The sequence below is a fragment of the Rousettus aegyptiacus genome, unplaced genomic scaffold, assembly GCF_014176215.1.
Source record: "Rousettus aegyptiacus isolate mRouAeg1 unplaced genomic scaffold, mRouAeg1.p scaffold_m13_p_13, whole genome shotgun sequence".
Classification (NCBI taxonomy): Eukaryota; Metazoa; Chordata; class Mammalia; order Chiroptera; family Pteropodidae; genus Rousettus; species Rousettus aegyptiacus.
Window position 1 is genome coordinate 33,382,254 of NW_023416288.1, and position 24,514 is coordinate 33,406,767.

The 24,514-nt window shown below is 40.0% G+C and overlaps 1 protein-coding gene across 5 annotated transcripts in view; it reads right to left on the bottom strand.

The window, feature by feature from the left end:
• OSBPL3 (oxysterol binding protein like 3) overlaps positions 1 to 24,514 on the bottom strand; it is a 152,138-nt gene that overhangs the window by 35,578 nt on the left and 92,046 nt on the right. For 2 of the 5 annotated variants that reach the window (XM_016159528.2, XM_016159532.2), the window contains exons 6-12: positions 22,885 to 23,052; positions 22,145 to 22,268; positions 20,294 to 20,397; positions 19,996 to 20,088; positions 18,824 to 18,980; positions 10,021 to 10,151; positions 5,863 to 5,970 (exon numbers count right to left, since the gene is read on the bottom strand). In XM_016159528.2, the coding sequence (XP_016015014.2) occupies positions 5,863 to 5,970; positions 10,021 to 10,151; positions 18,824 to 18,980; positions 19,996 to 20,088; positions 20,294 to 20,397; positions 22,145 to 22,268; positions 22,885 to 23,052 (885 nt within the window). The remainder of the gene's footprint in view (positions 1 to 5,862; positions 5,971 to 10,020; positions 10,152 to 18,823; positions 18,981 to 19,995; positions 20,089 to 20,293; positions 20,398 to 22,144; positions 22,269 to 22,884; positions 23,053 to 24,514) is intronic. The other 3 variants (XM_016159530.2, XM_016159531.2, XM_016159533.2) reach the window with 3 other exon arrangements.

Consider the following 24,514-nt stretch of genomic DNA (forward strand, 5'->3'; position numbering starts at 1 on the left):
TTGCTTGTCTTTCTCCAACCACAATGACTCTGCAAGGGACAGAAAAGCCCCTACCCCCTTTAGAAGCTTCTACACGAACAGCACAATAGAATATTACGGTTCTTCCATCTCGCCAGGCCTCCCACCCTCTACTTCACTGGGTCCAGACTTTCCCTCTGGGAAGGACCTAAATACATTGGGAATGTGCTTTCTATTCAAGTTGCAAGTGAAAATTCAATTTACCTTCACACATTGTGCAACCGGCTTTGTGCTGGCCATGGAGGGATATAATGATAGTTAAGACAAGGTTCCTGTCCTAAATGAGAGGTGCAGAGAATACACCCAATGCACACAAAACCAAGACCAAGGCACAGAAAGAGCTCAAGAAGCGGACAGGAAGGTGAGATTGATTCTGTTAGGGGAGGGCTTCCCACCAGAGGTGGTGACATCTGACTAGACCTTCAGGAATAAGAACAGATTCAGGACAAGAGGATTTGATTCCTTCCAATCAGAGAAGATTGTTGCTCTAAACTTCCCAATGGCTCCAATTTCTCTCTGGGCTGATAAAGGAGCCGCTTTTATGTCATTATGTATCTGATAACTGAGTCCCAGAACGATTGGGAGGAGCAAGAGTTATAGCACATTATGCCTTCGCCAGAAGCTTTATAAGTTCAGGACACACTCCTCAGTCTCATAAACAAATTATACCCAGGAGGGGGAGGGGTCACAGCAGATTTTCACAATTAATAAAGGGTAAGTGGTCCCTTTATGAAACGTTTACTTCAGGAATATATTTCAATGTATATCCCTTCCCCTTGGATTCTTCCTAAATAAGATAGCTGGTCAAGGTATTCATTGAAAGATCCTACCCATTTTAGTATCCACACAGCTTTCTGGAAAGCGGGCTTCTTCTCCACCCTAACAAAGTGATCACTGTAGGATCTACAAGTAAGTACCACTGCTGTCACCTTCAAGGGAGAGGTCTCGCTCCTCAAAAGAAGAGACTCTGTAGTGGATGACGGAGCTTCTTTAATGCTCACTGGAACAATGGAATTGTCTTCGGTGTGCCACCGCCACGTAAGACTCTAATGATTTATTCACTTGTTCTATTCAATAATTTATTACCAGTCACTTCTGCTCCCTCTCTCTACCTTTCTCTTCCTGGACTGATGGGTCAGAAGGATTTCTTGGCTGATCAACACTGAAAATAATACACCCAGCCCCAGACGCTGTTCCCCTGCTCCAGCGATTCCCTGGCAATCCCGACTGAGATCTTAACGGGGCCACAGCAGCACCTGTAGAACACAGTGCCTCGTTTATCGAAGTGTTAATCTGGTCAGTCCGATTCAATAACATCCCCCACAAGTTTGTATGTGGTGAGCGGTCGTTTATCTATTTTTTACATTATAAAAAGATAAACAGAGAAAAGGGAGGGAATGCTCATAATACCATCACACTAAAACAACCACTTTGGTACATTTCTCTAGCATCCTTTTACATAAATAGCTTTGCTTTGGAATAACTGTAATCTCTAATTTTATAAACTCCCCCTAAGCAACATTGTACCATCCTATTTTTTTTTTCAAAATTAATATGCCTTCTGAGGATAAAACAGGTGTTCAAAATAGAAAATAGAAAAACTCGCAAATAAAATAAACATTGCTTCAAGTCTCATCACTTAGATGTGGCTCCTATTAACTTACCGGTATATTATTTTTTGTAGTAAAATATTTGATTATAATTTTTTTTCAAGTTTGAAAAACTGGGGTCACACTGTACCTAGTCTTTATACAGTCTGCTACCTTCACTGAGCATTATATTGTAAACTTTCCCCAGGCTACTAAAAGTTCTTTGAGATTATGAACTTCAGCTTATAGATAATATTTTATTATAATTGTGTGTCATGGAGTAACCATTTCATTTATTGGATATTAAGGGTGTTTCTAAATTCGTAAAGATGGTGAATATGTTTGCAAATGTGTCTCTGACTGTATCTCATTATTCCTTGAAATCAATTCTCAGATGTAGAACTATTAAAAATATTTAAAGCAAAATATATATTACCTAATTGCATCAACAAGTAAGAGAACTTCTATTTTCTCTACACCTTTAAGGACACCAAATACTTTAATTCATAAATACCTTGTGCTAATCTAATTGTTTTGATAAGCATTTCTTTGTTTAGAATTAGGCTGAACATTTTTTCCTTTTTCAAAAACTAGCTGTAGAGATGTTAACGATAGATGAAGGAGGCTACTCCCTCTGCATTTCTTTAAACCTTCCTAAAAACTTATAAATATTAGTAAATAAAACTTTTTTTTTAACTATCTAGATTTGAGGGTTTTGGTGAATTTTGTCTTCTTTTTTTCCCCAATTACTTGTTAAGGTCTTAATTTGCTTGCTATTATTTATTAATTATTTACATATTCAATACATTATCACCTTTTTTAGCATTCTCTAAGCCTGTCATTTTCACTGAAAATATTTTTCATGGTCTATTATTTGTATCCTAATTTTTTCACACATGCCCTATTTTTTTTTCTGTAGGAAAATAAGCTAGCCAATCTAGCTGACATTTCTTCTGTAATGTTCCCTACTACTTCCAACATTTAGGAAGGCCTCCCTACCCTTGTCATTTGATAAATATTCAAATCAATATCTTTCAGTTCGAATTTTTATATTTAACTCACTAGTAATTCTTTTTAATGTGCAATGGAAGATTTAAATTGCTTTCCAAATTGCTTTTGAGTTCTGCCAACATAACCGATTGAGTAATCCATCTCTTTCTCATTGATTTTTGAGCCTCTTCTATCATATGTTTATTTCTTTCATATATTAAATCTTGTTGATACCCGAGATAGTTATTCTGACCATTCTTACGCCATCACTACCGTATTTTCACTGCTAGAGCTTCACTCTGGTTTTTATCTTCCGGTTTGACACATCTTTCCTCACTACAAAGTAGGGTAATGCTCTGTTAGATGTGGACTTAGATCCCAGCTCTGTTTCTTACTAGCTATGTGTCCTGGAATAAGTTCTTTAACCTTTCTGGGCTTCGTTTCCTTGTCTCTTAAAATTTAGCCATCACCTATCTCACAGAGTTAGGGTTAGGATTTTGTAAGATAATGTATTCAAATGCTTATGAAATATAGCTAACAGGCAATTAAAAGAATTAAGTTCCCTTCTTCTCTTTTAGACTTTTTCTTTCAAGTCTGTGCTTAGTCTCTTAAATGAACTTTAGCTTTCATGGAATGCTATCCCTGAAATCACTTGGTCTTTCATTTGGAAAATAAAATAATCTAAGAACTAATAACCTGATAATATTAGGTGTTCACATTCAGAAATATAAAATAAAAGGACTTGATATCTTGGCTAGGTGGCGGGCCAGGGGAGGGAGGAAGCAATTGGGGGGATTGTTTTTATGAACTATATAGATGTCTAACCAATGTACTGTATACTTGAAACTAATTAAAATAAATAAATAAATTTATTTTCTTAAAAAAAGACATTTTGAAACAATTTGGGAGAATTCTACATGGACTGTTCCTAGCTGATACTAAGGAATTATTACCTTTGTTAGATGTGATAATGGCATTGTGTTTATGTTTAAAAAGTCCTCTGCTTTGGATTTATGGATGAAATGCTATCTGGGCTTACTATAAAATGCTTTAACCAAAAAATTTAAAAAAAAATAAAAAATAAGGGGATAGATGAAGCAAGATCTGCAAAAAGCCAGTTGAAGCCGGATTATGGGCACACAGGGGCTCATTACACTGCTCTCCTAACATCTGACTGTTTTAATTTTTAATAAAAAATTTTAGAAAATGAAAAAAATAAAAAACGGCCTTGATAGGATGTGGGAGTAATTTCTGATAGGAGAGGGGAGATTTTAGAACCCAAGTAGATTTTGGAATGCCAAAGATGGTTTATTTGTGTAGCTATAAGGTAACAGAAGGTAAGCAAAGAAAGTGAGAAGTCCTACAAAATGGACCACTCTGGGCTGACCCCACTGTGGGGACTGGCATTTTGTCAGTGTCTGAGGTGTCTATGAGCTACCGAAGGAAAATAAATCGGAGTTGAGTTTTCAGGCTCTGGGGCAGCCATTGCCACCAACTCTCTTATTTCCTGAGGCAACAGTGTCTTTTCCTTTCCTGAGAAAGTTAACCGGAGTCCCTCTGTGACAAGCAGGAGAAAATGCAGACAACAGAAAATCACTGAAGAAGGAAATACCTAAAGGAGAGAACTGTATGATCAATTCAACACTCCAAAGGCTGTTTTGGAGGGTTTGAGTTTGAGGGATGCTATCGCTCTTCCTCAAAGACAAGTCACAGCACTTAAGCCTTCAGGTACATTGCTTGCGAAGTCAATTTAAAAACGTGCATTTTCAAAGACTCGTGGTTTTGGTCTCCTTTCCAAAATGCAAATATCCCCAAGTATACTCGCTGAGCATATATTCACAAAACCATAGATGAAGGATCAACTTGCCATATAAATGTAAGTATGTGATAACGCTCTTTAAAAGAGAAGTACCACTTGGAAACAGACACAAAACTCCACAGAATGCCATGGGATTTGGCATCAAACACCTCTCAGTGATGGCTGGTCCGGTGAGTGGGTCCTGCTTTAGCAAATGTGCAGAATTAGGAGACAGCCCACCCGATGAGCACACGTCTTTGCCTTGGTCTAAATCGAAGGCCACCACAGGTAATGTATAGGGGATCAATCCTGCAGGTGACTCAGTTTACTTCTGAGCTAACATGACTGAAAAGATCTCGTGAGTGTGTAAAGGAATTTCACAGTCAATCAGTGACTTGTGTCTGAGAAGTAATAAGAGGCCAGCAAGTCTCTGCAAAGAGAGGGTCCCTCCCCACAGCACATGGCACAGCCTGTGTGTCACACGGCCACAGCTGCCCGGGCCTCGCAGTCCGTGCACTGACTGATTTCGGCCTCTAGTCTCTACCGCCTGACTCCGCAGCTGCCCCGGGAGGGAAGCTGTGTGAGGGTTTTGTTTTCTTTGAGGACAGGAAAAAGATGGATTAAGATCAAACATTAGAAACTCCTTTTACAATTTTACATGCTTCGCACACACTTTGATTTACCTTCCTTATCTTTTATTTTGAATGCACTCAGTCTAATAAATTCGTTAATTAAAAATTTAGCATGTCTGAGGCAGGCATAGAAATCTAATAGATAGCGAAAAACAGTTTTCACCCTTATTTACTCTTTCTACTTATTTCTCAAGCAATTCACTTGTATGTTTCTGAAATTCCTCATTGTAAATATATTCAAAGAATATTTTAGATAACCATCCCATTTCTTAAGAAAAGATATTTTCATCATACTATTAACTGACCAAGACATTTCCAATTGTAATATAGTTTTTTTTTCCCCCTCCTCAGAGGGCAAGGTTGTGCTTTTAAAAGAAAAAAAAAAAAATCACAGGAAAGGGAGAAGGGAACAGAGAAAAAAAAAAAAGAGGAGAGTGGTTCTCACAGAGGAAGCAAAAGACGCTGGCAGGAATCGGGGTACTCGGGTCAGAGAGAGTTAGGTTTTATCAGAAGTAACAGGAGAGAATGTCTGTCTCTCTACAGTTTCCACTCCAGTAATACCTAGTGAAAAGGGTAATAATTTGGAGGAAAATGGGGGAAAGAAATACAAAGGGAAGAAGAGTTCTGGGGGGCAGGGTGGGGGGAGAAGCAGTTTTAAAATGCAGTTAGCAGCAGACCCTCAAGAAAGCCTTGTGATTCGGGGGACTCCCGCCCCGGTAGCCCGCGGCTGTGGGAGGCCATGGAGACGTGAGCAGCACTCATCAGGGGGAGGCAGGGAGAGGGAGGGCGCCATGGGACGCCACGGAGACGTTACCAGACAAGAAGCCTTACCCACCTCTGCCAGACTGTCACCCGACTTGGCAGCCGCAGGGGGGTCGAGGAGCAGAGACTCAGCATGGATTCTGCATAAGCGTTCTTTAAGATCTGTGTTTTGTGCTAGGGCCTGGAACATGTTAAAACACCTGTCAGTATGGCTATCATCAATAAATCAAAAAACAGCGAGTGCTGGCGAGGATGCGGAGAAAAGGGAGCCCTCATGCACTGTTGGTGGGATTGCAAACTGGTACAGTTGCTATGAAAAACAGTATGGAGGTTCCTAAAAAAATTTAAAATGGATATACCTTTTGATCCAGCAATTCCACTGTCAGGTATTTATCCAAAGAAAACCAAAACAATAATTCGTAAAAATCTATGCACTCCAATGTTCATGGCAGCACAATTTACAATAGCCAAGATACGGAAGCAACCCAAATGCCCATCAACAGACGATTGGATAAAGAAATTATGGTTCATATATACAATGAAATATCACTCAGCCATTAAAAAAATGAAATCCTACCATTTGCAACGACATGGATGGACTGAGAAGTTATCATGCTGAGTGAAATAAGTCAGAGAAAGATAGATACCATATGATTTCACTTATATGTGGTATCTAAGAAACAAAAAGAATAAACTAATCAAAAACAGACTCACGAATATAGTGGACAATTTGGTGACGGACAGAGGGAAGGGGGGTTGGGAAGCTGGGAGAATGGGGTGAAGGGTTAAAGAAGTACAAATTAGTAGTTGATAGTTGGGCACGGTGATGGGGAGCAGGGCAGAGGGCATGCAGTTAGCGTTACTACGATGGCTACGTGGAGGGCCAGGGGAAGGAGGGAGCAATTAGGGGGATCGTTTTATGAACAATATAGATGTCTAACCAATGTACTGTATACTTGAAACTAATTTAAATAAATAAATCTATTTTAAAAATTGTGTTTCAGAAACGCACAGCAGCGGGCCCCATGTGACAGAGCCCTGAGGGGCACTTCCTGGACTTTTCCCCTTGAATGCTATCCAATGGGATATCGGTTCTGAGATGCCTGGGAAACAAAAGATTTTAAACTCTGGAAATGATGGCTTTCCCCTATCCTCACTTCCAGAGACGGAAGGAGGGGTTAGTAAGAAAATCACGAACACCTTTGGCTCTTATTATGACTAGTGGTATCATAGCCCCTCCTCCTCCCCAGCTGTATTATCAGTGTCCCTGGTGGGGTGGGGGCGGGATTGGTTCCAAGACTTCACAGGACACCAAAATCCATATTCGAGGATGCTCAAGTCCCTTATGTAAAATGGTGCAGTGCTTGCATATAACCTACGCACATTCTCCCATATACTTCAAATCACCTCTTAATTTAGGTATCTACTAAACGTATATGCTATGTAAACTGTTGTTATACTGTACTGTTTAGGGAATAATGACAAGAAAAAAGTCCGTGCATGTTCAGGCCAGACACCACCGTCACAAGCCTAACTACCCTCGGTCTGTTGAATCCACGGACCTGGAACCTGCAGATGTGGAGGGCTGACGGCCGTTTCTTTGGCCAGCCGCCTCCCCGATGATTCCAGGCTTCTCTCGCCTTTAAAAGCTATGCTGCGCTCGTCTCTTATGATTGGCCACATGTTAATGTTATTTAATTATTACGCCAGTTGAATTGGATCCTAGGAAGCAGGATTTTGTGGAGGATTAATTTTACTGTTTCCCAATATAGGTGTTGGTTGTTTTATTTATTCTTCATGACTAAGATATTTTATTTATTTATTTATTTTTAAAGGATTCACTTACCTGGATAAGGGCCAAGGACCAGGGCCTGGGAAGTGGGGAAATGTGAGAGGGGAGCGCAGGTGAGCCCACCCCGGACCTCCTTCATCTCTCCCTGGGCTCATATGATTTCCTGCCCTCCCCCAACCTCCCAACTAGGAAGGAATGGGCTTGATGGTAAAGGAAGGTGTCTCCTTCACGCTAATAAGCTGCATGTTTCATGACCAACTGTTCTTCCAATGCTCTGTCTTTGAAAAGCTACCAATTTCACCTGATCATCTCCCTCAGACACTCTGGGTGCTTGTACGATCCATCCTGTCTATCTTCCTGACTCTCTTCCAAGAAGCTCAGAGATTTTTCCACTCATCAGGGCTCACAGGGTCTACCTGCTGAGAACATAGGCAGATGTGACACTATCTAATTCAAGGCCGGGATCTCAAATAAGAATGTTGGCTTTATTTGTTAGTACCCATGCATGGAATATGGGTTATTTGGAAATTCATTGTAATCATTTAGGAAACACTAAGTACATGTTTCTTAAATACACAAAACAATATCAATGATCTCTACACTTAATTTATTCTGGCCAATATGGCCCTGGTATCTTAGTGTAAATAGCATCTATCTATACCAGTGGCTAGAATCTTAATATGGCCCCCAAAATGTATTATTTTAGTAGCTTCTTTTTCCTTTGCAAGCCACGGGCAGAAGGAAAAAAACCCAGACTGCATATACAACACAAACATATTCATTCGGATAACCCTGAGATGACCCTAAAATTTTAATTAAAAAAAAAAAAAGTCTTGAATGTGATTGGACATCCAAGACAAAAAGGAAATAAAGGATCATTCTGGTGTATCTTGTTTCCAAAAGCCTAAACGTGGGTGGGAATGAATTCCTTAGCGAAGGTAACAACAACTTAAGAAACCTTGGCGAAATGCGTCTCAGGGGCCTCAACCAAACAAGCAGATTAACTAGAGGAGGCCAGACCTCCATGGGCAGGGGGAGGAAAATTACAACAAAACGGACTTTCAGGACCCCAGAAGACTGCGGTACCTTCTAAATGTGCTGAAAGTCGACCTACTGGGAACGATGAGAAATGCTTTTTACTACCAAAAAATAAACTTAAAAAAAAAAAAACCCCAAATACCTTGCTTCTGTCAAACCAAAGTAGCGTCCAGTGTGCATCTGGCTGTCTACTATAATCAAACAAGGGGTGTTTTTATCTCTGACCTTGAAGACAACATTAAGACTCTATACATGGAGTCAGTCCACATTATTTCTTATTTCTTTTAAAAATAACATACTTGGAATGTTCGACTGAGTGAATATTCCTGAAGCAGTTTACAACGATGATATGTACTACTGGTGATGCGTTTGCCATTAACGTTACCCCAAGAGCATGACTTTACTCTTCTCAGTCACATGATGACAGAAAACGTGAATGGATATTTCCCAGTTCTCTCAATGCCTGAGTTGGCTTCTGAAAACAACATTCAAAAATTCATCTCCGCTACCTGATCCTAAGTAGAAAGTTTAGTATTGCTTCAGATGGTAATTTCACACTCTCCTTTTACTGTAGGAATTACAAAGTATAAGCAAACTAGAGGAGCAAATAAGTACACGTTAAGGTTCTCCACCTCTTGGATAGATACAGAGTGAATAACCAGACAACAGCAGCTATTCAAAGTAGAGTTCTCGGGCACGGTACTTCAGTGGAGCCCAACTCTTCTGAGGAATAAACTGGAATCGAAAAAAAGGAGGAAGAGTGAATGACAGATGGCTTACTGAAAAAGGTCTGAGGCTCCACAGGGATTTTCCCGTTGTTACAAAAGCTGAGTAAGTATTTGACACTCTGTGTGACTCATCTCTGCCCATAAGTGGGGGGCAGCTAAATGTTTTGTGCTATCAAATCAAATCAAATCAAATCAAATCAAATCAAATCAGGTCCAGGTCTTCGGAAGAGTGGTAAATAGGATCAGTGCAGTGCAGCTGAGATGAGAGTGAGAATTTAAAACTTGGCTCTGCTGCCTGTCATTTGGAAAGTCGGTCTAAGCTTACGGAGTCTTGGGTACAGTAATATCCAAACTGGCGGATTTTGTAAGCACAAACAGACAGATGTCTGTCACACACAACAGAAGCTTTACAGAACAGAAGAATCAAGATAAAGAAGGGGAAACCAAACAGGAAGTATCTAATGCTCAATGAAATACTAGCTACTAAGATTTGCAGTAGGCTCACTTTTGATCTTTAGAATAAGCAAATCTAATGAAAGGTTGGAATATACTTCGGATAATTTGTTTGGTTTTCTCATGAATTTTCAACACAGCCATGGAGGTGGAAAATATAAAATCTGCATGAGCCTGGATAGGCTGAGAGACATTTCCGTGACACAGACATGTAACTTACGGATGACAGGGCATGCTTCAGCCCAACCACCTGGGCAGAGGGGGAGGAGGAGACGTCCTGATCCATCAGCTGCTTCAGTTTCTCTTTCTCCGTTGATATGGTATTGAAAGCTGACCTTAAAGTGAAGTAAACTATAAAGATATAATCATTATAAAAAGGAATAAAGGAAGAGGCATACGCAAAAACAAGATACAGTGAGATGTATTCCTCGTAAAAGAACATAGAAAAATAACAGCCCTGAATACTTTGAGCATAGCGAAGGTACACTCTAAATTGACTTTTAAAAAACATCTGGAATGTACAACACCAAGAAGCCTAATGTAAATTGTGGACTCTGAAAAGTCAAGCTGAGCTTGTGAAGCCTTAGGTACAGAGACCTCCAAGCTGTCAGATTTTGGAAGCATAAACAACCAAATGTCTGTCGGAGACACACAAACACGTAACAAAACTTTACAGAACAGAAAAATCAAGATAAAGGAGAGGAAACCTTGAATTATCTGGGTGATAATGACGTTTTAATGTTGGTTCATCAATTATATCAAATGGCCCACTCTGGTGGGGTGTTGATAATGAGGAAAGCTGTGTGTGTGTGTGTGTGTGTGTGTGTGTGTGTGTGTGTGAACTCTGCATTTCATAAGCTCAATTTTGCTGTGAACCTAAAACTGCTCTTAAAAGATAGTCTATTAAATTTTTGAAATCACACATATTTGTCAATTCCAAAGTCCCTATCCACTATAAAATTCCATAATTTTATGACTTGTCATCAAGGTATTTTGACACCCGAAAGGACTATACGTCTGGATTCCCAATTATCAACACTTAGTTTTGTTTGTATCCCCAAAGACTGGAAATGTTTGAAAACAAAGTTTATTGCTTTTCCAGGGGAAAACAGTAACAATGCAGTGGAGAAACTAGACAGCACCTTAACCGGGTGACCAAAATTAATCACCAATGAGAGTGCCTTGGGTGTAATACCCAGAAAAAGACACACTGTCATTTTTGTCATACGCCAGACAGGGATAGACAATCTGAATATGATCATGAGGAAACATCAGAAAACCTCCAAATAAGGAACATCCTATTTTTTTTTTTTAAAGTGGCCTACATAGCAATTTCATCAATGAGAAAGAAAGGCCAAGGAACTGTTCCCGACTAAAAGAGAGCGTGACAATCACATGTAATATATGATCCTGGACTAGGTCCTGTACTAAAGAGGAAAAGTGCTATTAAGGGACATTATTGGGATAACTGAAAACATTTAAATATGGACATTAGGATAGGTAACTAAACTGTTTCAATGCTAAATTTCTCGAATTTCATAACTATACTGTGATTAAGAATATGCCTATTCCTAGGAAATATACACTACAGAATAAAGGTATAAAAAAAGACATGATGTGATTCTTACTCTCACACGGTTCAGAAAAGATATAATGGATGTGGCAAAACATGAAAAATGGTGAATTTGGGTAAAGTATAGATAGGAGTTTTTTGTGCTATTCTTGCAACTTATTATAAAGACTGGAATTATTTCAAAACACATAAGGTGTCACTTACTCTCTTCCTTATTAGTCCAGCCGCTTCACCCAGAATTCCCCACGTCTACACTTGGCAGTCAGCTACTCTGTTCACTTCGGTGAGCATTCAGGTACCAGGAGAGCTCAGCACTATTCGATGCCTGAACTGATGTTTTAAAGCCATTAACACATATGGCAAAATATTCTGCAGGTTTTGATCACAGACTGTACAAACTACCTCCTACGAATGAAAAAAACTGTCATCTAAATTATTGATGATGACTATCATATTTGAATATTGTCTTTCCAATTTCCTTTATTACATTTTGTTTTAGAATGGCAGGAAGAAGGAAGAGACGTACTTCTCAAATGGCCTGGCATATTACTGAATTCCACGGGGTTGCATTTTTACAGGTATTGTTATCCAAGAGCAACCTATTCGGTATCACAGAAACTAAATACGCACTATTGACTGACTTCCTTCATTTCACAGCCCATGAGGACGACTGAACTTCTCTATAGGTTGCTGCTGAACTTGTCTGAGGCTGTGGTGTTTAATGATAGAGCATCTTCACAAAGTCATAGTACAAATAAGCAATTTGTTTAAACACACACACATACAAATTATAGTGTTTCTGTCGATATAAGACAGGGGTCAAGGGTAAATAGGTAATAAATATTCTCATAACATCTATGAAACACACCTAGCTCTTTGATTTAAACAATTTGATTGAGCAAAATAATGGGCAGGACAACAGAGTGACCAACAGTGTGGGTTCCAACACCAGCCCTGGATTCTTCCCAGCTCTATCACCTGCTCACTGTATGACTGGACAAATATATGATGAACCTGAATCCCAGTTTCCTCATTTGTAAATGGAGATAATAATAGCATTTACTTTATAAGACCATTACAGAGATTAAATAAGATAATGCAAGTAAAGCGCTTAACCTAGTGTGTAGCATATAATAAATAATAAGTGTTAATACAATAATAATAGTGATGGCGATCAAAGAAACACATGACGATGAAAGCAGTGGTGACGGCAGTCTCTTGAAATAGGGGAAGTAATTTTATGAGGATTCTTTATTCTCCTGTCAGGACAACACCGGTAAATAACTACGTGCAGAGTAGAAGCTTTATGAATGAGGGACTGACCAGAATCTGTTGAGCAGTAGACGAGCAGCCTCAGCTGGAAAGCAATGAGCAACTACAGCTAACTCACTCTAACTCACCGCATTTTACGTCCTAGTAGATAGGTAAACCCCGCCCTTTGCAACTCCACAGGATACCCGCGCCCATCCTAGTGGGCCCCTGGGGGAATACCTCTTCACTGTCAAGTTTATTTTTTTAAGTCTCTTTAGTTTATTATTACAATTCTTTTCTTTTTAAAATTAAGGTATAATTGACATGTAACATTATATTACTTGCAGGGGCACAACAAAATGATTTGATATTTGTACACGCTGCGAAATTATCATCACAATAAGTCCCACTAACGTTTATTGCCTTACGCGGTTACAAAAGAACTTTTTTTTTTTCACTGTCGTGTTTATTCTAAATTAAATAAATGTGACACTCACCGCTGGCTGCCACTTACTAAATCAATTCCTCTGGCTTTCAGCTGGCCTGCGGTAAAGCAAGGCATTCAACCAGACTAGAAGATTCCTATTAAAATTCTTAAGTTGGCAGAATGTACACCATTTGGTTCAAAACATACAGCTGACAAGACTGTGGCGGGCACGAAATAAGCAGGAAGAAACCCATGTAGTCCCTATATTTAATTTTAAGGTGTCAAATGCTTTTTAAACCACCTGACAAAGCGGCTCAGAAGACCAGGTCCCCATGCACTAAATTTCTTAGACGACTGCTTAAGCCCACGCAGAGGACATTAAAATAGTCCTTCACAGTAGCCTAATGACCCCCCCACACACAGAGCAATGATTAGAGGCTGCTCATGGGAGCCCACATTTCTATTAATCGTTAATGACGCAGGATCCGAGAGGTCAGGGATATTCTCTGCGACAAGAGTGTTTTCTTACTAACTTCACACACGGTGCTGGTGAGAAAAAGAACGATCCAAAGGAGTGCATCGCATTTACAGATATCTGATAATAGACAAGACCACACGGGGTATTCGAATAGCAGAAGACATGCGTGTCGTCTCTTCTGCAGAGTCTCCCCCTCACTGTGCTGAGAGAGTGGGACAGAAGTGGAGCTTTGACAGAATGGAAAGCCACGGCGTCACACGGTTGACGCGGCGACCCCTACCTTTCTCGTTTCTGTAGCTCCCAAGCCATTCTTAATTATTGAGTTAAGTGGTTGAGATCATAGACCGCATGTTTGGGTGGCCAAGGCTGGTAACGAAAGACACCTATACATTCTTAATTTATCCGAGCTCTATTTTTTTTAAAAAAAAAATATGTCCCTTCTCTAGAAGTTTCTCAGTATCGGAAAAGAATAAGATCTTGAGGAAGACAAGAAAATCACAGACGTCACCTCTATAGGGGTAGTATGGCACAGAGTTAGAAATTTTTTAATAAGGCAAACATGAAACAAAATCCCACCCCTACCATTTAGTTACCATTCCGTTTCCACATCTGTGTGTGTGGATAATGCCCAAATCTCAAGAGTGCTTCGAAGAAACAATGAAAAAAACATGCCATTGTACGGCGTCCAACCCACGGTAGGACTCATTGTTTTCCTTTCCATGTTTTTAATGAAAACCATAGTTTAGTGAATTTTCTTTAAAATGTCAACATATCTAAAATATCTGGAGTGGTTTGATCTCCCGCAATCTACTCCCCTAATTTTTAAAACTCGCAGGGTGTCCATGGTGTTAAAATACTTTCTAACTCATATTCTATCCAAATGGTTTTTCAAATTTGGATACATTAGGTAATTTAATTAAATGGTCCTACTTATATAGCGATATTTTACATAAATGCAATTGCTCAGCAGATTTTTATGCTGAATTCTAAATTATGTTCAATAAATGATCTGGCTTTTCTTTAAGTCACATATATCTCTTAGTTTTTAATCTATGAAAGTGATGTCATTGTGACATACTTAGCTTTTTATTCAATACTTCCATAAGCTCAAACCATTAAAAAAATTACCATTCAATTAAAACTCAATGCAGGAAAAGAATCCAGGGAAAAAAGAATACCAAATAATTTCATAGAATTTAATTTTGTCCTTCTGTTAGCCTTTAGATTTGTAAATGAAGATTTCTCTCACCGAAAATACCTTCCGGAGGTTGCAGAAGTATCTGTAAAACCTCACTTCTTCCCCTTCCAAGGGATAATGTGAATATCCGCTTCCATTTGGGGAACCCCCCAGTCCTATACTATTCCTTGCTTTCCCATCATAAATCAATCACCTCATTCAGTCATTTGTTTCTATACTAAAAGAACAGTCTTTCATCATATACCCCTGCATCAATGAGCAACAGTATAAATTATTCCTACACAATGCAAAATAATCATAGAAGATAATCACAGAATTTGAAAGCCAGAAGAGTCAGGATGACAACTTTAGGGCATTTAACAAATGAAGTAACTGAAGCCCAGAGAGGTCAAAGTCCCACAGCTAGTCTGTGACAAAGGTAGCCTAGAATGAATGCCTGTCTTCTGACTCAGCTGGCAGAGAAGGTTAGCTCCAAATAATGTGTCTCCTAAAGCAGGTTTTTAAAAGAAACTTTAGTTCCAGAGTGGTAATAGTTGATAGCTATTTGGGGAGGAGGGAGGAAAATTTCCCAAAAAACATTGAAAATTATTGAATTAAACAAAGCTAAGAAAACTGCTACTGCAGGACTTCTCAGTGCCTTTAATATTTACTATTTCTTGTGGAAATGCAAAGGAGACTGTAGTCAGTAGTGTTTTCCAAACATTTTTAATCACGGAATTCTTTCATTTTTAAAGCACGTTATGGGTAAAGTGTTTCATGGAATTCAGTTTGGGAAAGGTAAAGGGTAACATATGTGATATGAATTACTTTTGACTTTTAGATGTTAGTACCTTTCGGTGTTTGTTGATATGTGTGTCAGTTGACACACAAAGCCAGACACATGAACCAATGAAAATTAGTTCATCGTTATGCCATAAAAATCAAAATTATAGTCTGTAGTAGATAACAAAAACTTTTTAGGATGGTTATGTATTGGTTGCCTACCATTTGTCCTAACTTCTACAAAACAGAGAGAATTCCAATACATTTAACAAGTTGAAGAAAAAGTAGGTAATAATACAGGAAGTTACAGCATCAGTAGAATTATTGCCTTTAGTCCAGTTGCTTCGGAATCATAATCAATAGATTAGAGATGCAGACAATATAATCAAAAGTATCAGTAAAAAAAACAGGCTTACACTGGAAGAAAGGTCAAGATGCTTCGAGTCTGAATGTGTGGGAGCGAGAAAGGTCACAGGACTGGGGCGAACCTGAGAGCTGTCCTTACTCAGTGAGGCCTGAGTTACTGCCTGTGTAGAGAGAGACTCCAGAGATCCTTCAGTCTCTGTGTGGACTTCAATACACAGGAGCAGGACACAGCTCGTTAGGCTTCCTGAGGACTTCGCTGTCAGTCAGCGCACGGGGCGCAGGCTGTTGTGAAATAAGTCTGCCTCGACGTTTCTCGGAGCACAAACCTTGACCTAGTCTGGGTGTGTGGCAACACTACAGCCAGGGGGCTGTCACAGAGCGGGAGACAGAACAGCGGGCCGAGGCGCATTAGAGACCGTCCACCAGGCTGAGCCCTCTGCAGCGGGGCGGGGTCAGGGAATCCACTTCCCCAGTACGGCAGCCTCTGACTTGCTGAGGAAGCAGCTTCTTCAATGCAGGTAAAATCCAGGCTATTTCCCTTCCGCCAGGAGGCAGTATTATTTTTCGTTTTTAAAAAGGCGGTTCATATTATTAAACAGTAATGGTATTTTACAGGAATTTCCTAGAATGAACTTCCTGAAGGTCATGCCACAAAACCTAAAATTCGATGCCCTAATTACAACCGATCCTTTAATAGTAGAGAACACGCAAGGGGGGATGAAGAGCTTTAAAGGGGTGGGGCAGGTAATTCTGCCCACTTCACAGATCGGTGGAACAGCAGCTTTGCCAACACGGACAGAGTTCTAACAGGAACTAGTAGGACAAGAGTTTGAGGTGGGAATTTGCAAAGAGCATAACATGGCTTCCTCATAACCAACACGTTTTAGGTTTGCAGAGTAAGGGGAAAAAGAGAGAAGGAATCAACACTGTGAAGGAAGAAAAATACAGGGCCGGGAGAGCCAGGCAATAGAGGGAATGTCTTCTTTCCTACTTCGAGTGCTCACTCCTATTGAAAAAAAAGGTTAACCCATTTTCTCCTTTAAAAATGATAAATATATGAAATTTAAAAAGATAAGCAGGAAGAAGGTAATAAGTACTTGTAACTCTAGCCTCCACCACGAAAATGCTGGTGTATAGCCTCCAGACTTTTTACTATACATGCCAGGTTTATACAGTCTATTTTTTCAAAAAGTGGAGGGCGGGGGGATCATACCTATTTATCATTTTGTGACTTTATATATATTTTTACTCAGTGACGTGCTGTGAACATATTTCTACATCTATGAGAAACCCTGGCCGCCCCATCTGTAAGGGCAGCGAGTCACCAAGAGAGGGGGGCACAGACTCGGGCCAGGCCGGTTAGGAGTCAAATCTCAGGCTGTGCTTTCTCCCATTTGACCTTCGGGAGGACTTCCATGTAAGCTTCAGGTTTCTCACCTGTGCAATGGATTTTACAGTAATGCCTACCCCACAGGTTGCTGCTAGAATGAAATGAAACGGCGTACGTGATGCGCTTAATAAATACCTGGCCTAAAAGCTATGATCTTAACATAGGTGGCTATTATTATTATGTGACTATCGACTATTCTATCATATGATTACATTGCATTAAAAAAAAAATCCAATGCCTTTATCATCGGGCATTTAAGTCATTTCCAATTTTTTTAAAGCTTTATTTTGAAATCACAGACTCACAGGAAGTTGCAAAAATAATACAGAAAAGTCCCAGGCACCCTGCATTCAGTTTCCGACAGTGATAACATCTTACATAACTATGGTACAAGATCACAACCAGGAAACTGACACTGGTATGATCTACGGCTCTTACTCAGGCTTCACCGGTTTTACATGCCCTCTTCTGTATACATGTGTGTAAATATAGGTCAAAGCGATTTTGTCATATGTGTAGATTCGTGGAACCAGCAGAATCAGGATACAGAAGTCTCCATCGCCACCAAGCTCTCTCTTGCTACCCCTTTATAATCACACCCATACTCTTCCCCTTTCCCTTCTCCTTGTCCCTAACTTCCGGCAACTACCAATCTCTTCTCCATCCCTATTATCTTATCACTTCAAAATAATAAGTGGAATCATACACTACATAACCTTTAGAGATTGACTATGTCCAGTCAGAATAATGCCCTCGAGGTCCTTTCGACTTGTTGCACATGACCACAGTCTGCTCCTTTGCATTGCTGAGTAGTATTCCATTGTATGGATGTGCCATAGTTTGTTTAACCATTCAATTGTTGAAGGAAATTTGGGTTGTTCCAGTCTTTGGCTAATACAAATAAACTTGCTTTGAACATTTGTGTACAGGTTTTTGTGTGGACTTAAGTTTACATTTCTCTGGGATAAATGGCCAGGAATGTAAATGTTGTGTTGTATGGCAAATGTGTTTAGTTTTATATAAAATTGCCAAACTATTTTCCAGAGTGGCTCTACCATCTTGGATTGCCACCAATAACATATGGGAGATCCAGTTTCTCTGGATCTCTCATACCAGCATTTGGTACTGCAGTATTTTTTTTTTTTTAACATTAACTACTATTCTAATAGGTGTGTGGTAATATCTCACGATGGTTTTAATTTACATTCGCTTAATGGCTAATGATGTTGAACATCTATTTCTAGTTTTTGATATGACAAACAATGCTACAATGGATATCTTTATTTCGAGAAATTTAAAGTTAATCCCTACAAAGGAATTCTTCAAAGCGAAGTTGCTGGATAGGCAGATTTTTAAAAAAATGTTGAAAAATAATGTCATACTGCCCTCCAGAATAGTTCCAACTTCTTGCCAATACACTCCTTACTCCGAGGAAAATAAAATAAAAATTGAGTTGCCCCAAATCTCAATACATCAGGAAATAAACCAACTAAAGTCTCCTCTCCAAGGACATCCCACATTCAGACATGCATTTAACACTTTCATCAAACACATTGGGAAGAAGGAAAACTCATTTACCTTTATGGGCAATGTGACACAGATCTTCTTGCATTTTAGAAAACTCTGATGAGGTTTCAGAGCCATCGGAATAATTTTTCTCTTCTCCGAAATCTAGTGTTGACAAATTAGGATTGGAGGAATGTAGTCTTTGTGGGCCAGAAAAAGGTTTAGGAACCTAAAGTGATACCAAAAGGAAATATGTCTTTTCAGATGCAAATTGCTTAGTATAGTTACTTGTTTTTAAGGTTGGAAGGCAGTAAGAGAAGAACAATATATGGGTAAGTCTTTCTATTGAGTGATGACACACAAGAAAAATAAATGAAAACTCAGGAAAGTGCTTCCTACTGCAAGTTGCAGTAGCTTCTGGCAAAAACAAAAATGAATGAGAAATCACATACGGTTAATCTCTCCTTATCCATGGGGATATGTCCCAAGATCCCCAGTGGATGCCTGAAGCCATGCATAGTACTGAACTGTAGAGATGCACAATTTAAAACCTATGAATTGTTTATTTCTGGAATTTTCCATTTAATATTTTTAGACCATAGGTAACCGTGGGGAAACTGAAACCACGAAAAACAAAACTTTGGATAAGAGGGGATCACTGTATTCTTTTGGAAATCATAGAAACATTAAAGCTATAGGTTGAAAATGACAGCGCAAGCTGCCAAGGCCTTTCTCAAATGGCCAAGCTGCAAATCTCGACCTGCGGCTTAGCTGTGCACTGGGAAGGTCAGTGCCTAGCGCAACACAGTAAAGCTCTGATGAGAAACTGGGAGGTTGGAATAGGAGGCAAGGAGCGTATGCACTGTGTCCTGTTCCCAGAAACTCCACTCGGAGGAGCGATGGGTCCGCTGAGCAGCAGCAGGAGAGCCGGGTGAGGGCGCCCACCCAAACAGGGAAGCGGGCAGGCAGGCTGAGCAGTAAAGAAGGAGAAACCCAAGTTGTAGCAATGGCTGCAGTTCCCTTGACCTTATATCACTTTTCGTTACCCAATATCCATGACATGCTTATTCTAGCATCCAGAAAATCTAAGTGATAGAATTCATGTCGCTGCACAGGGCATTTGAGAGAACGACTATAGAAAATCCCCTTGTGTATTCTCCTGCTTGAGTACAGGTCGCTCCCGGCATGTGGCATGCAGAGCAAGGCCAATGGAAAAACCGGCGTGTTGGGGAAGCAATGGTTACCTGCAGTGTTCCTTTAGCATCTTTGCCAATAGCTCTGGACCGCCACCTCCTGTGTGATCTTTTCTCCTTTTTGGGACTTTCAAAAGTTCCACCCTTCGTTTCAAAACGGGAAAGAGAGCACAGACAGTAAGGTCCACCAAACCCACAGGGGAAAAGTCACGGCAAAGTGACCACCTCCATCCCCTCAAACTTGGCCAAAGCAACCGAACGGACGACATCCCACTGTTAGTGAAAGGCGGGGAGAAGAAAGGACAGCAGAAGGAGGTCAGAACGCAGACGGAAGTGGGATCTGGCTAACCTGGATGGCGTTGATAGCTGGGGCTGAATATGTCCGGTGCAGGACGTCCATACTTTGGAGGAGCTGGCTCATTTCCACCAGGTAGGCATGACAGTGTGCCAGGTCTGCAAGAGGAAAGCAAAACGTGGATTCAGAAGCACTGACCTTGACACTCAGGCGTCACTATGTTAGCACCAGCTACTTTTCTCATTTGTCTACTCTTAATGTACATATGGAAGGATAGGAAATTCTGCTTTCTTTTCTACAGGAGAGGCAGTAGACTGCCGTGGGTAAGGGCATGGGTCTGGAGAACCAGGCTGCCTCCGTCTGAACATGCTTAATGACCTGTGATTCTTGGGCAATTTATATAACTTCCCTGTGCCTCAGTTTCCTCATCTGGACAATGGGAATAATCATACAAATAGCTCACAGGATAGCTGTGGGTAAAATGAGTTGATATGCGTAGCGTGCTTTTAGAGTGCCGGCACCTCGTAGGCATTAAATGGATCGGCCATCACCATCGTCATCATCATCATTTCTAATATTCAGTACCAGGGTGTCACTATCCGATTTTAAAGACCCCGTATAAATAAATGAATGAAAATAAAATGAAAGTTGTGTTGGTTGCTAAGGATAACTTTGTTGACCATGGACCTGCATGACGACCCTGATGACTGCTTCAGATTGACCTGAGAGAACCCAAGAGTACTCTCGGACCAGTTCCTGGGTCACGAACTCAAAAACAGCCCTCAATTTGCTGTTCACTGGATAATGTTTCTGCTGAGGAATCAAAACCCAAATGTATTAAGATCGTGGCTTTCAAATGTTGGTATCACCAGAATCACCTAGAGAACCTGTCAAACCACAGATCTTTGATTTTCTGATTCAGTCTATCTGGGTTAGGCCTGAGAATTTGCATTTCTAGTAAGTTTGTAGGCCAGGCCAGTGCTGCTGGTCCAGAGACAGCACTTCGAGGACTGACGTTCTAAAATGTTACTCAGTGAAGCTCATGAGTGATATTTGCTGGGAGGGCAAAACCTACACGGTATGATAATATCTGCATTCGGCAGAAGAAAATGCGATTTTCAAGGCTGGCATCTTTCTCTAATAGTGGTTACACTTTAAAACCAGCTGCGGAAATGTTTTAAATTATACATGTCCAAGTCCCATCCCCAGACAATTAAATCAGAATGCTCCCAATCCCACTGGTGACTTTTTTGTTTTTCAATCCCCTGGGTGATTCTTAGCTAATTAAGGTTGAGAACACTGAGCTTCCTTATGGCAGGAGTTCTCCATCCTGGCTACTTATCAGAATCACTTAGAGAACATTAGAAAATTAGCAATGTCAGGGCCCCTCTCCAGACCCATTTAAAAAGATTCTTCTGGAGAGGGGGCCAGGGCATAGGTATTCTTGCATTTTAAAAGCTCTCTTGGTGATTCTTATATACAGCCAGAATACAGAACACTTGTTTTGTAGAAATCTCCATTTGGTTCAACCAATCACCTCTAGAACAGTGATTCTCAACCTTTCATGTGAATCGGAATCATTTTTGGCACTTAAAAAAAAAAATAGAGAACTGTGCAGACCCCCACCCCTAGAAACTGTGAGTGAACAGGCCCACATGGAAAACAGGCATCAGTACTTAAAGAATAGAAAAGAAAACCTGTCCGCATGCACGCTCAGGTGAAGCCATAAAACTCTGCAAGGAAAGTGTCCTTTGTTATTCACGAGTGTAAACTTAATAAGCAAAAAATGAGAAGGAATGTAGACCAGTGACGGAGAAGGATATAAATTCACCTGAGGTATAAATACTAAACCAGTGCAATCTAAGAGCCATGAAAGAAAGAGGAGAAGGTTTCAAGTCACTCTACCTTTTGAGCATTTTTCCATGTCCTCTGAAGACTGTAACCATAATGGAACCCGCGTCTCGCTGCCACAAGAAAACGATAAATTGCTTCCGGTTTGAAATGAATTCTGCTTTGATATACTGCTACGCTGTTCCAGAGATGAAAAAAAGGACATTATAAATGAAAACAGAGCCCAATGGGAAAACTTTCGGGCAAAAGGACAACAACATGAGCTAGTTGCTAATGGAAGCCAGCTGCTTGCAACGGGGAAGAAGCTTCTAGCAAAGCACTCCACTGGAGACCTTAGCTCCAGCTGCACCCCAGCTTGGCCATACCATGCTATGAGTCCTTGGACTACAGCCTTTAATTTCTTCTTCTGTAAAATGGTAATCAGATCAAAATAATTATATAAATGTTGGGAGGTCTTGCAATCTTGAATAGCTATAAATGTACCTAATGTGCTTTACAATCAGATTAAAAAAACAAAAACAAAAAAAGTCAAATTGGTCAAGAGAAAGCTAAAGCATTCAGGGCCATTCAACTCCTCCTTACATACTCTCCTTTACTTTCCGCCCCAGGGGTAACAGATGTTCCTCCGGCCCTGCTTCTGACAGACTAGGCAAACAGACTCCTTAAATACCAGCTCGAGCTTACCTGCTCCTCCCCACAAACCTTTCCTTCCTCAGACACAGCCCACTCCTCAAGCGGGACTCCCCAACCCAAAGCCATTCCGCCTTTTAGATCCATTGCTGGCAAGTTAGTACCTTCCGACTTGAAATGGAGTCCAAGACCCCAGGTGCAGAGTCCGTGATGGAGGATCCTGGGAAGAAGTGATTAACTTCATGTGGAAACATGGCGATTTCATTTTGACGATACATCCGGTGGTGGCGGAGTTTGGATACCCACTCTTCAAAGACTTCTTCTGACTTTACCTAAATCGTATTAAATTGAAAGAAGGAAACAGTAGTATCACTCGCTGAAAGAAACGATTCTTCATCCAACTGAGGTCACTCCTCTGGCGCTCTTTTTATACTGGCACATGAAGAAATGTAGAAAAATTAGCTTATTAACTTAGCTTACATTTAGGTGATCTATGGGAACGAGTTTGAAAAAGAAGTGGAGAGTAAAAATGGTCTTCACAAACTATATATTTAGGCTTTCTATGAAAGGGGCCAATTGTTATGCTGTTCTTAAGAAAGCAAACCATGATCAGTTATATTAAATGAGTAAGCTAAAATTTATATCTACCTGTCCCTTAAAGCATTTCCAAGTTCTCCTGGCCCACTTTCTCCTAGCCCTACAAAAATATTAGCTCCTTGTTTCTTTTAAACTCTTATAATTCCGACTTTTCATATAAATCTTCTCTGGACTAGAAAGAATAAGTAAATTCTTCCTAAATTATTTAACTTTGTTAATCTTCTCTGACAAAAAATACATTGCTGAGGACTACATATTAATGAATGCGAAGGCTATTTAAAAGAACATTTCTCCTGCTCTCAGAAATAGAAAAAAAAAATTGAAAAAGTATTAAAAGTGATTTCTAGGATTTTTCAAACACACGCACACAGCCATTTTCTCCATCAGTGAGTGTCTATAAATGTCTAATTTCCATGAAGAATAATGTTTGTGACTAGTCACTTTTATTTTAAAATACTTCAAATGTACATAAAAATACTAAAAAGAATATAATAAGCACCTATGAACCATAGATACTTCTTATTAGTCAATGTTTTTGTGTGCTTATGAGGGTATCTTAATATTTTCAAAATAAAAAATGATAGGTATCTATGTATTAGAACACAGAGACTCATAACGTGACAATTTATAAGACCCAAGAATAATGCATGGTGGGTTAACTTCCAAGAAGAAAAATCCAAGTCGATCACATTAAAATCTTTACAAATGCTGCTGCTGAGAACAAGGATGTGGGAACAAATGTCAGCAGCATCGTTCGCTTAGGAAATGTTAGGTTGGCTCCCATGTTTGCTGTGTTGATTAGAAGTATGTCCAAGATTTTAAAACCTCTCTAGATGCTACTGAATCTGTCATGTACAGGAAGAAGTAATACAAACAGACTCATATCTCTTTGTCTCCCTTAAATCACGTTCTCGAAATGTACTTTGTTTCCCAGATGTGGTTAATGAGAACATTGTGTCATCTTTTGCACTGATCTGCTCTCAGAGGCTCTTAAAAATCCATGCCCAAAGCATTCATCTTGACTTGTTTTGTACCGGTTAAAAAGGCAGAAGAATAAAAACACTTTATTGAATAACTGACTGGGGTTCTGCGCCAGCCCCTCAGGCACTATTAGGACTGTGGATAGACAGCCACTTAAATCTCTACTGCCAGATCCCTCCCCTATAAAATGACGGCCCAGATTAAAAAACCACCTGC